The 12,847-nt window shown below is 49.9% G+C and overlaps 1 protein-coding gene across 1 annotated transcript in view; it reads left to right on the forward strand.

Moving 5' to 3' along the window:
- The window catches only part of LOC134341118 (calmodulin-binding transcription activator 2-like), a 156,629-nt gene that overhangs the window by 94,096 nt on the left and 49,686 nt on the right, over nt 1–12,847 (forward strand). Inside the window, exons 12-14 of the mRNA XM_063038888.1 lie at nt 3,157–3,335; nt 7,782–7,860; nt 8,627–8,921. Coding sequence (XP_062894958.1) covers nt 3,157–3,335; nt 7,782–7,860; nt 8,627–8,921 — 553 coding nt within the window. The remainder of the gene's footprint in view (nt 1–3,156; nt 3,336–7,781; nt 7,861–8,626; nt 8,922–12,847) is intronic.

Genomic DNA, 12,847 nt, shown 5'->3' on the forward strand with positions numbered 1-12,847 from the left:
TATCTAAAACTTTGACAAACTTCCTCATTGTGAGTCCCTTCTGCTGTGACAGATGATCTGGTACTTCTTACAGCCACCCTACCGGCAAGTTCAGCAGTGTGGGAGGGAGTCCGCTCAGTGTTGCCAGGGGCTGTGCCCTGTGGACTTGGTAATGGGGACATATTTACGCTTCCTGCTGTTGTGGATTTATCCATTTGGTGAGGTGCCTCTCTCTGGATTACCCATGACGTTAATCAGGGGTGTGATGGGATTACTGTTACCTGGAATTAATGCCGTAACCCATTTAGTGATCGGATTCCGCTCTGCGCTCTCCTGTTTCCGTTGGAGAGGGTGGCTGTAGACGTCAGCCAGTGATTTCCCACCTCTTTGTCCTCCTCAGATTACCAGCTGACGACTGGGTTGCAAGTTCAGGAGGTGGTTTCTCTGACCCTTCCTGGTCTGCATTTGTATTAGAGCCCAGTGAAAACCCCTCCCACCACCTTTCCTGTCTGAAGACACCCCTCACTGTCACAACCCCTCTCACTCCCCTCACCATGATTCCTGACTCCGTCCTGTCCTCACCCCCTCTAGGGTACAGGCAGATGGGTGATGGGTACGTGAGAGTGGCCTCTAGCATCTAGACCGTTGGGGTGATCGGTGTGTTAGGATGGAATGTAGTATATCGGTGGACAGGGTGTAGGATACAGGAGGATGGGGTGATGAGTGTGTGAGGGTAACGTGTAGAACACAAGAAGATGGGTAAATGCATGTGTTGGACTGGATTGGGGAAGGTTGGGCTGGAAGTTTCAGCAGCAGAGGGTAGAGGCAGTTATTTGGCACTGGGTGAGTGACAAAGTGCGAGGGGCAAGTGTCAGGGGGTGGGGGTGTAGGAGGGCTGGAATTCAATGCAGAGACAAGTTTAAAGTAACCTGGAAGTGTGTGGAGCGTGGACGAGTGAGGGTTACTGATGCCAAATCCCTCCTATCATTCTATTTTTGCATTTGGGGAGGGGAGAGTCTCTGCAGCACAGAGACCCACATTCTGGCTAATTTTAACCATGAGCAGAGAGCTCCGGCAGTTATAGATTAGCTGGGATATTTCTGGCCAGCTGCTTTTGAAGCAAGTGGATTAAAGCCAGAGTTTGTGGAGCAGGATTAAAGAGCCTGTTCCGCTCCAGCCCATACTGAGCCAGGACAGGTCAGCTGTCAGTGGAAAGTATGTCTGTGAGGCAGCGGCTTTCTGTCTGAGGCTAGTGGAAACTTCAGAACTGTCCCAAGACTCAGATAACCTCCCCGCCCCCAACTTTCATCTCCCCTTCCCACCCCCAACTTTCCTCTCCCCTCCCTGCCCCAACTTCCCCTCCCCCCCTGTCCAACACCTCCCCAACTGTCCCCTTCCCATCCCATCTCCACTGTTCCCATACTTCCCCTCCCCGCTCTCCTCTCCTCGCCCCTCCTCACCATTTCCCTGCCCACCCTAATTCCCCCACACTTCCCTCCTTTTCCCAACACTCCCCTCCCCTCCCCAACACTCCCCTCCCCTCCCCAACACGCCCCTACTCCCCCAACAATCCCCTCCCCTCCTTTCCCCTCCTTTCCCCTCCCCTCCTTTCCCCTCCTTTCCCCTCCTTTCCCCTCCTTTCCCCTCCTTTCCCCTCCTTCTCCTCCCTTCACTTCCCTTCCATTCCCCTTCATTCGCCTCTCATCTCCAACTCTCCCCTCCCCTCCTCACATCTCTTTTCCCCAGCTCTCCCATCCTCTCTCCAACAGTCCCCACATGTCCCCTCCTTAACCCTCCCCTCCCTCTCCACTGCTCACTTCCCCCTGCCTCCCCCTCCCCCCCACCTCTGCCCCTCCTCCTGCCTCTCCCCCCTCCCCTGCACATCTCCCCCGTACCTCTCCCAACTCTCCCTTCTCCACACCCCGTCCCCACTCCTCCCCACCCCTCACTACCCCTTCCCTGTTTGTCCCCTTCTCGCCCCTCCTCTATCCTGTCTCCCATCACCTCGTCGCCCTTCCCCACTCATCCTGCCACCCTGCTGCGTGTTAGTGACTCACTGCCAGCCTACTGCTGTTCCTGGCATGTTCCCATCCATTACTAGCTTGTTCCTACACGCAGCCCCCTCGCTCCTGCCTCCCTCGCTGAACTCCAAGAATGGCGTAGATGAAATGCATAGCTGTCTGCTCACATCACCGGTCGCCGGTCACCACTTCTCACGTCACTGACCTTCTGCTATCCTGGACATTGTTCACCCTCCAACCAGTGTTACCTCGTTGATAAGCATTTTCCCTTATTGGGAGCTTACCGTGCACAGGCAGCCTTCCCGCAAGGCTTCCGTTACACAGTATAGAACCAGGCCCTTCAGTCCAACTGTTCGTGCTGACCAAGATGTCTGTTTGAACTTGTCCCATGTACCAGTCTTTGTCCCATGTCCTTCTAAAGCTCTTATCCATGTATCTGTCTTTTAAATGTTGTTAATATTTGCAATCACCTCTTCTGGCAGCTAGTTTTGTGTATAGACCACCCTCTGGTGAAAATGTTGCCCCTCAAGGGGTTCCTATTAAATCTCTCCCCCCCCCCCCCCAAAATTTTGGTCCTCTAGTTGGTGATTTCCTAACCTTGGGGTAAAAGACTGAGCACATTCACTTTACGTGTGCCCCTCGTGATTCTCAGATACCTTTATAAGGTCATCCCTCATTCTCCTGCACTCCAATCAAGAAAGTCCAAACCTCTCTCCATCACTCAGTCCCTCGAGTGCTGGCAAATAACATCCTCGCAAATCTGTCTCTGCATTCTTTCCAGCTTAACGGCGTCTTTCTTGTGCAAGGCGAGCAGAATTGAACACTGTACTTGAAGTGTGGCCTCACCAGCGCGTGGTACAAACAGACTGTGCGTGGAGTTCTCAGCCAGAGTGTAGTGGGGAGGGGAAATGGTGGGGCAGTGAGGTTAGATGGGAATGAGCTGGTTACTGCTTTTCTACTGCATCTGCTGGTTCATCATACTCCATATCTAACCCCAGTCACTGAGGCCATTCGGCCCCTCATGTCATGACTTACTGTAAATGATCGCAGTGTGACCACGGAACGAGTCTCCGTGCATATTCCGTGCTGCTGAGGCATCGGTGAACGTGGAACGAACGGCCATGTGTGTGCCATGACTGCTCTCTCTCTTGTCCAGGCCTCATCAGACTCCTTCGAGGAACGGATCATCGCTCTGTGCCTCACCATGATGTCCCGGTCGTGCTGGCTGACTTCTGAGCGCCTGGTTCACAGTGTCACTTTCCGGGGGATGACACTGCTGCACCTCGCAGCCGCTCAGGGCTACTCCCGACTCATAGAGACCCTCATCAAATGGAGGCAAGAACAATACCCTCCTTGGTAACGTCATCCTGTTACACACCGCACAGTACCCTGTGATGTCAGCCTGTCACACACAACACAGTACCCTGTAACGTCAGCCTGTTACACACAAAAGTACCCTGTAATGTCAGCCTGTAATACACTACACAGTACCCTGTAACATCAGCCTGTTACTGCACAGTACCCTGTAATGTCAGCCTGTTACTGCACAGTAGCCTGTAACGTCAGCCTGTTACCACACAATACCCAGTAACGTCAGCCTGTAACACACCACACAGTACCCTGTAGTGTCAGTCTGTTATACACCATGCAGTACCCTGTAACATCAGCCTGTTGCACACCGCACAGTACCTTCTAACATCAGCCTGTTACTGCACAGTACCCGGTAACGTCAGCCCATTACACACCCCACAATATCCTGTAATGTCAGCATGTTACTGCACAGTATCCTGTAACATCAGCCTGTTATACATCACACAGTACCCTGTAACGTCAGCCCATTACACACCACAAAATTCCCTGTAATGTCAGTCTGTTACTGCACAGTACCCTGTAACATCAGCCTGTAACACACCACACAGTATCCTGTAACATCAGCCTGTGATACACCATGCAGTATCCTGTAACGTCAGCCTGTAACACACCACAGAGTACCCTGTAACGTCAGCCCATTATACACCACACAATACCCTGCAATGTCAGTCTGTTACCACACAGTACCCTGTAACGTCAGCCATTACACACCACACAGTACGCTGTAATGTCAGCCTGTAACACACCACACAGTACCATGTAATGTCAGCCTGTAACACACCACAAAGTAACCTGTAATGTCAGCCCGTTACACACCACAGAATACCATGTAATGTCAGCCTGTTACACACCACACAGTACGTTGTAATGTCAGCCTGTAACACACCACAAAGTAACCTGTAATGTCAGCCCGTTACACACCACAGAATACCATGTAATGTCAGCCTGTTACATGCCACACAGTACCATGTAATGTCAGCCTGTTACTGCACAGTACCCTGTAACATCAGCTTGTCATACACCACACAGTACCCTGTAACATCAGCCCCTTATACACCACACAGTACCCTGTAACGTCAGCCTGTAACACACCACACAGTACCCTGTAACATCAGCTTGTAACACACTACACAGTACCCTGTAACATCAGTCTGTTACACACCGCACAGTACCTTGTAATGTCAGCCCATTACACACCCGACAGTACCCTGTAACGTCAGTCTGTTACACACCACACAGAACCCTGTAACATTAGCCTGTTACCACACAGTACCTTGTAATTTGCGGAAGGCCTTTGACAAGGTGCCACACATGAGCCCGCTTAACAAGAGAAGAGCCCATGGAATTACGGGAAAGTTACATACGTGGATAGAGCTTTGGCTGATTGGCAGGAAACAGAGAGTGGGAATAAAGGGATCCTATTCTGGTTGGCTGCCGGTTACCAGTGGTGTTCCACGGGGGTCAGTGTTGAGGCCGCTTCTTTTTACGTTGTACATCAACGATTTGGATTATGGAATAGATGGCTTTGTGGCTAAGTTTGATAATGATACAAAGATAGGTGGAGGGGCCAGTAGTGCTGAGGAAACTGCGAGTCTGCAGAGAGACTTGGATAGATTGGGAGAATGGGCAAAGAAGTGGCAAATGAAATACAATGTTAGGAAGTGTATGGTTATGCACTTTGGCAGAAGAAATAAACAGGCAGACTATTATTTAAATGGGGAGAGAATTCAAAGTTCTGAGATGCAACAGGACTTGGGAGTCCTCGTGCAGGATACCCTTAAAATTAACCTCCAGGTTGAGTCAGTTGTGAAGAAGGCGAATGCAATGTTGGCATTCATTTCTAGAGGAATAGAGTATAGGAGCAGGGATGTGATGTTGAGGTTCTATAAGGCACTGGTAAGACCTCACTTGGAGTACTGCGGGCAGATTTGGGCTCCTTATCGAAGAAAGGATGTGCTGACGTTGGAGAGGGTTCAGAGAAGATTCACTAGGATGATTCCGGGAATGAGAGGGTTAACATATGAGGAACGTTTGTCCGCTCTTAGACTGTATTCTTTGCAGTTTAGAAGAATGAGGGGGGCCTCATAGAAACATTTCGAATGTTGAAAGGCATGGACAGAGTAGATGTGGCAAAGTTGTTTCCCATGATGGGGGAGTCTAGTACGAGAGGGCATGACTTATGGATTGAAGGGCGCCCATTCAGAACAGAGATGTGAAGAAATTTTTTTAGCCAGAGTGTGGTGAATCTGTGGAACTTGTTGCCACGGGCGGCAGTGGAGGCCAAGTCATTGGGTGTATTTAAGGCAGAGATTGATAGGTATCTGAGTAGCCAGGGCATCAAAGGTTATGGTGAGAAGGCGGGGGAGTGGGACAAAATGGGAGAATGGATCAGCTCGTGATAAAATGGCGGAGCAGACTCGATGGGCTGAGTGGCTGACTTCTGCTCCTTTGTCTTATGGTCTTATGGTAATCTCAGCCCATTACATACCACACAGTACCCTGTAACGTCAGCCCTTTACACCCCACAATACCCTGTAATGTCAGCCTGTTACCGCACAGTACCCTGTAATGGCAGCCTGTAACACACCAAACAGAGCCCCGTAACATCAGCCTGTTATACACCACACAGTACCCTGTAACACACCACAAAGTACCCTGTAAGATCAGCCCGTTGCACACCACACAGTATCCTGTAATGTCAGCCCGTTACACACCATGCAATTCCATGTAATGTCAGCCCATTACCCCACAGTACACTGTAACGTCAACCTGTAACGTACCACACAATACCCTATAATGTCAACCCGTTATACACCACACAGTACCCTGTAACATCAGACCGTTACCATATAGTACCATGTAACGTCAGTCCATTATACACCATACAGTACCCTGTACATCAGCCCATTACATTCTACACAGTACACTGTAATATCAGTCCGCTATACACCACACAGTACCCTGTAACGTCAGACTGTTATACACTACACAGTATCCTGTAACATCAGCCTGTTACTGCACAGTACCCTGTAATGTCAGCCCATTACATACCACATAGTAGCCTGTAGTGTCACCCCGTTATACACCATACAGTACCTGGTAACGTTAGCCTGTTACTGCACAGTACCCTGTAACGTCAGCCTGTAACACATCACAGTACCCTGTAACATCAGCCTGTTACCACACAGTATCCTGTAATGTCAGCCCATTATATACCACACAGTACGCTGTAATATCAGCCCATTATACACCCACAATACCCTGTAACATCAGCCTGTTATACACCACACAATACCTTATAATGTCAGCCCATTACACACCTGACAGTACCCTGTAATGTCAGTCCGTTACATACCACACATTACCCTGTAACATCAGCCCTTTACACATCCCACAATACCCTGTAATGTCAGCATGTTACTGCACAGTACCCTGTAATATCAGCCCATTATGCACCACAGAGTACCCTGTAACATCAGCCCATTACCGCATAGTAACCTGTAACATCAGCCTGTTACCACACAGTATCCTGTAATGTCAACCCATTATATACCATACAGTATGCTGTAACGTCAGCCCACTATACACCCCACAATACCCTGTAACATTAACCTGTTACACACCGCTCAATACCTTGTAACGTCAGCCCATTACACACCTGACAGTACCCTGTAATGTCAGTCCGTTACACAGCACACAGTACCTTGTAATGTCAGCCTGTTACCACACAGTACCCTGTAACGTCAGCCTGTAACACACCACACAGTACCCTGTAATGTCAGCCTGTAACACACCACACAGTACCCTGTAACATCAACCTGTAACACACCACATAGTACCCTGTGACGTCAGCCCATTATACACCACTCGATACCCTGTAATGTCAGCCTGTTACCACACAGTACCCTGTAACGTCAGCCCGTTATACACCACACAGTACCCTGTAATGTCTGCCTGTTATACACCACACAGTACCCTGTAACGTCAGCCTGTTACACACCACATAGTACCCTGTATCGTCAGACCATTACACACCCAACAGTACCCTGTAACGTCAGCCTGTTACCACATAGTACCCTGTAACATTAGTCTGTGACACACCATACAGTACCCTGTAACGTCAGCCTGTTACACACCACATAGTACCCTGTAACGTCAGCCTGTTACCGCATAGTACCCTGTAACATCAGCCTGTTACACACCGCACAGTACCTGGTAATGTCAGCCCGTTACATACCACACAGTACCCTGTAATGTCAGCCCATTACAATACCACACAGTACCCTGTAATGGCAGCCATTACACACTGAACATTACCCGGTAATGTCAGAGCATTATATAGCATAGAATATGGTGTAATGTTCACGCTGTTTAAGAGAAACATCCTGTCGTTGTTGTATAACTGTGCAGGTCTCTGAGTGCCGACAGTTTGGACCTGGAGCAGGAGGTCGATCCCCTGAACGTCGATCATTTCTCCTGCACTCCTCTGGTGAGTCACAAATCCCCAAATCTGGGTCTTTTACCTGAGTGTCAGACGCTGAGTGGAGACCTAGTGGCACAGATAGGGTGGGCAGTCAGAACCCTTATCCCAGAGTAGAAATGTCAAACACTTGTACTTCAGGTGAGAGGGGAATGGTTTAGAAGAGATGTGCAAGTTTATTTTACAGAAAGTGGTGAATGCTAGGGGTGGTGGTACAATAGTGAACTTTAAGCAGCTGTTGGACAGATACACAATTCAGCACAGTGTTCAGCACAGACGTGGTGGGTTGAAGGACTTGTTCCTTTGCACATCTGTTCTCTTTTATAATGACATGTCCTTTCTACAGTGCACACTCCGTTATTGGCAGAGGGACATAGAGAGGAAGGTGGGGAAGATGAAGAGGTACCCAGAGGAATGGAGGAGAATGAAAGTGGATTGAGGGACCTGGGAGAATGGTAGGAGCTTGAGGGGGTAAGATGCAGGGGTCAGAGGCAATGATTTGACATCTGATGGACGTGAGTGGGCAAATGATGCTGAGGAAGAGAGAAGGGCAGGGAGGGAGGAGAGAGGACGTGAAGTAAGGAGGGAGTTACATTGGGAAGGAGAGGTCGTGCGGAGGAAGGAGAGAGGACATGGAATCTGTGGTGGCTAGGATACGGGGTGACGATGTAGAGAGAGGTGGGGGAGAACGAGCAGGTAGGGGGAGGGTGTGTATTCGGGCTGGGGTATGACCATGACTGCTGCCCTCAGTCACCCACTGCTCTTCTCTCTCCAGATGTGGGCTTGTGCCCTGGGACATGTTGATGCAGCTGTCACCCTATATGGGTGGAACCAGCGAGCTCTCCTCATCCCCGACTCCCTGGGGCGGTTGCCCTTGCACGTGGCTCGGGCCCGCGGCCACGTCCGGCTTGCAACTCGCTTGGAGGAGCTGCAGGGTCAGGGTGAGAGCAGCTCGCTGACGACGCGCGTGCCCGAGGGAGACACAACTGACGGGCAGTGGCCGTTGTCTACAAGCGACGCTCCGGACACACCCAGGGGTCCACTGTCCTCATTGGCCAGCCCAGACACAGGTAGCCGGACACACTTCCCTCTCCCTCACTGTCCAAACAGCCCCAACTCTCCCACTCTCCTGTCCGCCCGCTCCCTCACCATCCCAACTCCCTACCCCTCCGTCCCATTTTTTCCACCCCCTCCTCACCCTTCCCCTCCCTTCCCTCACTTCCCTACCCTGCCCTCCTCTTTTCCTCGCCATCCTCTCCTCAACCACTACTCCCCACCGTTCACTCCTTTCCTCTTCCTACATCTCCCCCTCTGTTCTACGACGTTCAACCCGGCTCTCACTGTGTGATGTCCATAGGCCGTTCGACCTGGAGTTCTCTTGTCTCTGACTGTGAGACATTCGACCTGGAGTTGTGTTGTGCCATCTGTTGGACATTCGATCTGGTGTTGTGTTGTCTCTGTCTGTGTGATGTCCATAGGCCATTTGCCCTGGAGTTGTGTTGTCTCTGTCTGTGGGACATTTGCCATGGAGATGTGTTGTCCCTGTCTGTGTGATGTCCATAGGCCGGTTGACCTGGATTTGTGTTGTCTCTGTGTGACATTCACCCTGGAATTGTGTTGTCTCTGTGTGACATTCATCCTGGAATTATGTTGTCTCTGTGGGACATTCGACCTGGAGTTGTGTTGTCTCTGTGGGACATTCACCCTGGAATTATGTTGTCTCTGTCTGTGTGACATTCACCCTGGAATTGTGTTGTTTCTGTCTGTGGGACATTCGACCTGGAGTTGTGTTGTCTCTGTGGGACATTCGACCTGGAGTTGTGTTGTCTCTGTCTGTGGGACACTCGACCTGGAGTTGCGTTGTCTCTGTCTGTGGGACATTCACCCTGGAATTGTGTTGTCTCTGTGGGACATTCACCCTGGAATTGTGTTATCTCTGTCTATGTGATGTCCATAGGCGATTCAACCTGGAGTTGTGTTGTCTCTGTCTGTGGGACATTTGACCTGGAGTTGTGTTGTCTCTGTCTGTGGGGCATTCGACCTGGAGTTGTGTTGTCTCTGTCTGTGGGACATTTGACCTGGAGTTGTGTTGCCTCTGTCTGTGTGACATTCACCCTGGAATTGTGTTATCTCTGTCTGTGTGATGTCCATAGGCGATTCAACATGGAGTTCTGTTGTCTCTGTCTGTGGGACATTTGACCTGGAGTTGTGTTGTCTCCATCTGTGGAACATTCGACCTGGAGTTGTGTTGTCTCCGTCTGTGGGACATTTCACCTGGAGTTGTGTTGTCTCTGTCTGTGGGACATTTGACCTGGAGTTGTGTTGTCTCTGTCTGTGTGATGTCCATAGGTGATTCAACATGGAGTTCTGTTGTCTCTGTCTGTGGGACATTTGACCTGCAGTTGTGTTGTCTCCATCTGTGGGACATTCGACCTGGAGTTGTGTTGTCTCCATCTGTGGGACATTTCACCTGGAGTTGTGTTGTCTCTGTGGGACATTTGACCTGGAGTTGTGTTGTCTCTGTCTGTGTGACATTCACCCTGGAATTATGTTATCTCTGTCTGTGTGATGTCCATAGGCGATTCAACATGGAGTTCTGTTGTCTCTGTCTGTGGGACATTTGACCTGGAGTTGTGTTGTCTCTGTCTGTGGGGCATTCGACCTGGAGTTGTGTTGTCTCTGTCTGTGGGACATTTGACCTGGAGTTGTGTTGTCTCCATCTGTGGGACATTCGACCTGGAGTTGTGTTGTCTCCATCTGTGGGACATTTCACCTGGAGTTGTGTTGTCTCTGTGGGACATTTGACCTGGAGTTGTGTTGTCTCTGTCTGTGTGACATTCACCCTGGAATTATGTTATCTCTGTCTGTGTGATGTCCATAGGCGATTCAACATGGAGTTCTGTTGTCTCTGTCTGTGGGACATTTGACCTGGAGTTGTGTTGTCTCTGTCTGTGGGGCATTCGACCTGGAGTTGTGTTGTCTCCGTCTGTGGGACATTTCACCTGGAGTTGTATTGTCTCTGTCTGTGGGACATTTGACCTGGAGTTGTGTTGTCTCTGTCTGTGTGATGTCCATAGGTGATTCAACATGGAGTTCTGTTGTCTCTGTCTGTGGGACATTTGACCTGGAGTTGTGTTGTCTCCATCTGTGGGACATTCGACCTGGAGTTGTGTTGTCTCCATCTGTGGGACATTTCACCTGGAGTTGTGTTGTCTCTGTGGGACATTTGACCTGGAGTTGTGTTGTCTCTGTCTGTGTGACATTCACCCTGGAATTATGTTATCTCTGTCTGTGTGATGTCCATAGGCGATTCAACATGGAGTTCTGTTGTCTCTGTCTGTGGGACATTTGACCTGGAGTTGTGTTGTCTCCATCTGTGGGACATTCGACCTGGAGTTGTGATGTCTCCGTCTGTGGGACATTTCACCTGGAATTGTGTTGTCTCTGTCTGTGTGACATTCACCCTGGAATTGTGTTATCTCTGTCTGTGTGATGTCCATAGGCGATTCAACATGGAGTTCTGTTGTCTCTGTCTGTGGGACATTTGACCTGGAGTTGTGTTGTCTCCATCTGTGGGACATTCGACCTGGAGTTGTGTTGTCTCCGTCTGTGGGACATTTGACCTGGAGTTGTGTTGTCTCTGTCTGTGTGACATTCACCCTGGAATTGTGTTATCTCTGTGTGATGTCCATAGGCGATTCAACCTGGAGTTGTGTTGTCTCTGTCTGTGGGGCATTCGACCTGGAGTTGTGTTGTCTCTGGTCTGTGGGATATTTGACCTGGAGTTGTGTTGTCTCTGTCTGTGGGACATTTGACCTGGAGTTGTGTTGGCTCTCTCTTTGTGATATCCATGGGCCATGTTACCTGGTGTCTCAGTGCTATCTGTCTCCTCTGGAGACCTGTGTCCTGCGAATATTTGGTCCCTCTGTTTGCCACATTCCAGCCCCGCAGAGATTGATCCTGGGTTGTTACATACAGGAGGATGGGTGGGACTGAGCTCCTATCGGTGCCAACACATTGATTCACTTGGGTGACCCCTAGGGCCAGGCAGCCACTGTGGAGGAAGCTGGAAAGTCCTGACGATGGGTCATGGCCTGAAACAGCCACTGTCCATTCAGCCCTAGGGATCCTGCCTGACCCACTCAGATCCATTTATCAGTTGTTTGTAGATAGCACCAAGCCGTGAGATGTAGAGGCAGAATTAGGCCATTCAGCTCATGGAGCCTGCTCCACCATACTATCATAGGTGACTTGACTCTTGAACCCCACTTTCCTCGCTTCTCCATATAACTATAACCCCCCTGTCCATCAAGAATCTATCAACCTCCACTTTGTGTAAGCCAGTGACTTGGCTTACACAGCCGTCTGTGGCAATGAATTCCACAGATTCACCACCTTCTGGCTAAAGGAATTCCTCCTCATCTGTGTTGTAAAGCTACGAATGGTGCTGGGGACAGAGGACTGTTATGTGCATTGATTGTGAAGAACAGGGCTTGTTTTGCTGTCGTTGTGTTCTGTGTGGCTCTGCCGAGCGTTGTGGATGTGCTGTCTGGGTGCAGATTGTGGGCCACACTTGCAGTCTGCCTGCAGCACATCCTTGGATATGCTGGTTGTTCACTCAAACAACCCAGTTCACTGTATGTTTCAATGTACACGTGATGAATAAATAAACCTGAATCTGAATTCTGAGGCTATTCACTCTGGTCCTACACTCTCCCGCTAATGGAAACATATCAGATATCAGAGCAGAATTAGGCCATTTGGCCCATCGAGTCTGCTCTGCTATCTCATCACTGCTGATCCAATTCCCTCTCAGCCCCACTCTCCTGCCTTCTCCCTGTAGCCCTTCATACCCCGACTGATCAATAATCTATCAACCTCTGCCTTAAATATACTCAAAGACTTGGCCTCCACAGCCACCCACGGCAACAAATTTCACAGATTCACCACTTTCTGGCTAAAGAAATTCCTCCTTATTTCCATTCTGAATGGAATC

Source organism: Mobula hypostoma (assembly GCF_963921235.1).
Source record: "Mobula hypostoma chromosome 5 unlocalized genomic scaffold, sMobHyp1.1 SUPER_5_unloc_2, whole genome shotgun sequence".
Lineage (NCBI taxonomy): Eukaryota > Metazoa > Chordata > Chondrichthyes > Myliobatiformes > Myliobatidae > Mobula > Mobula hypostoma.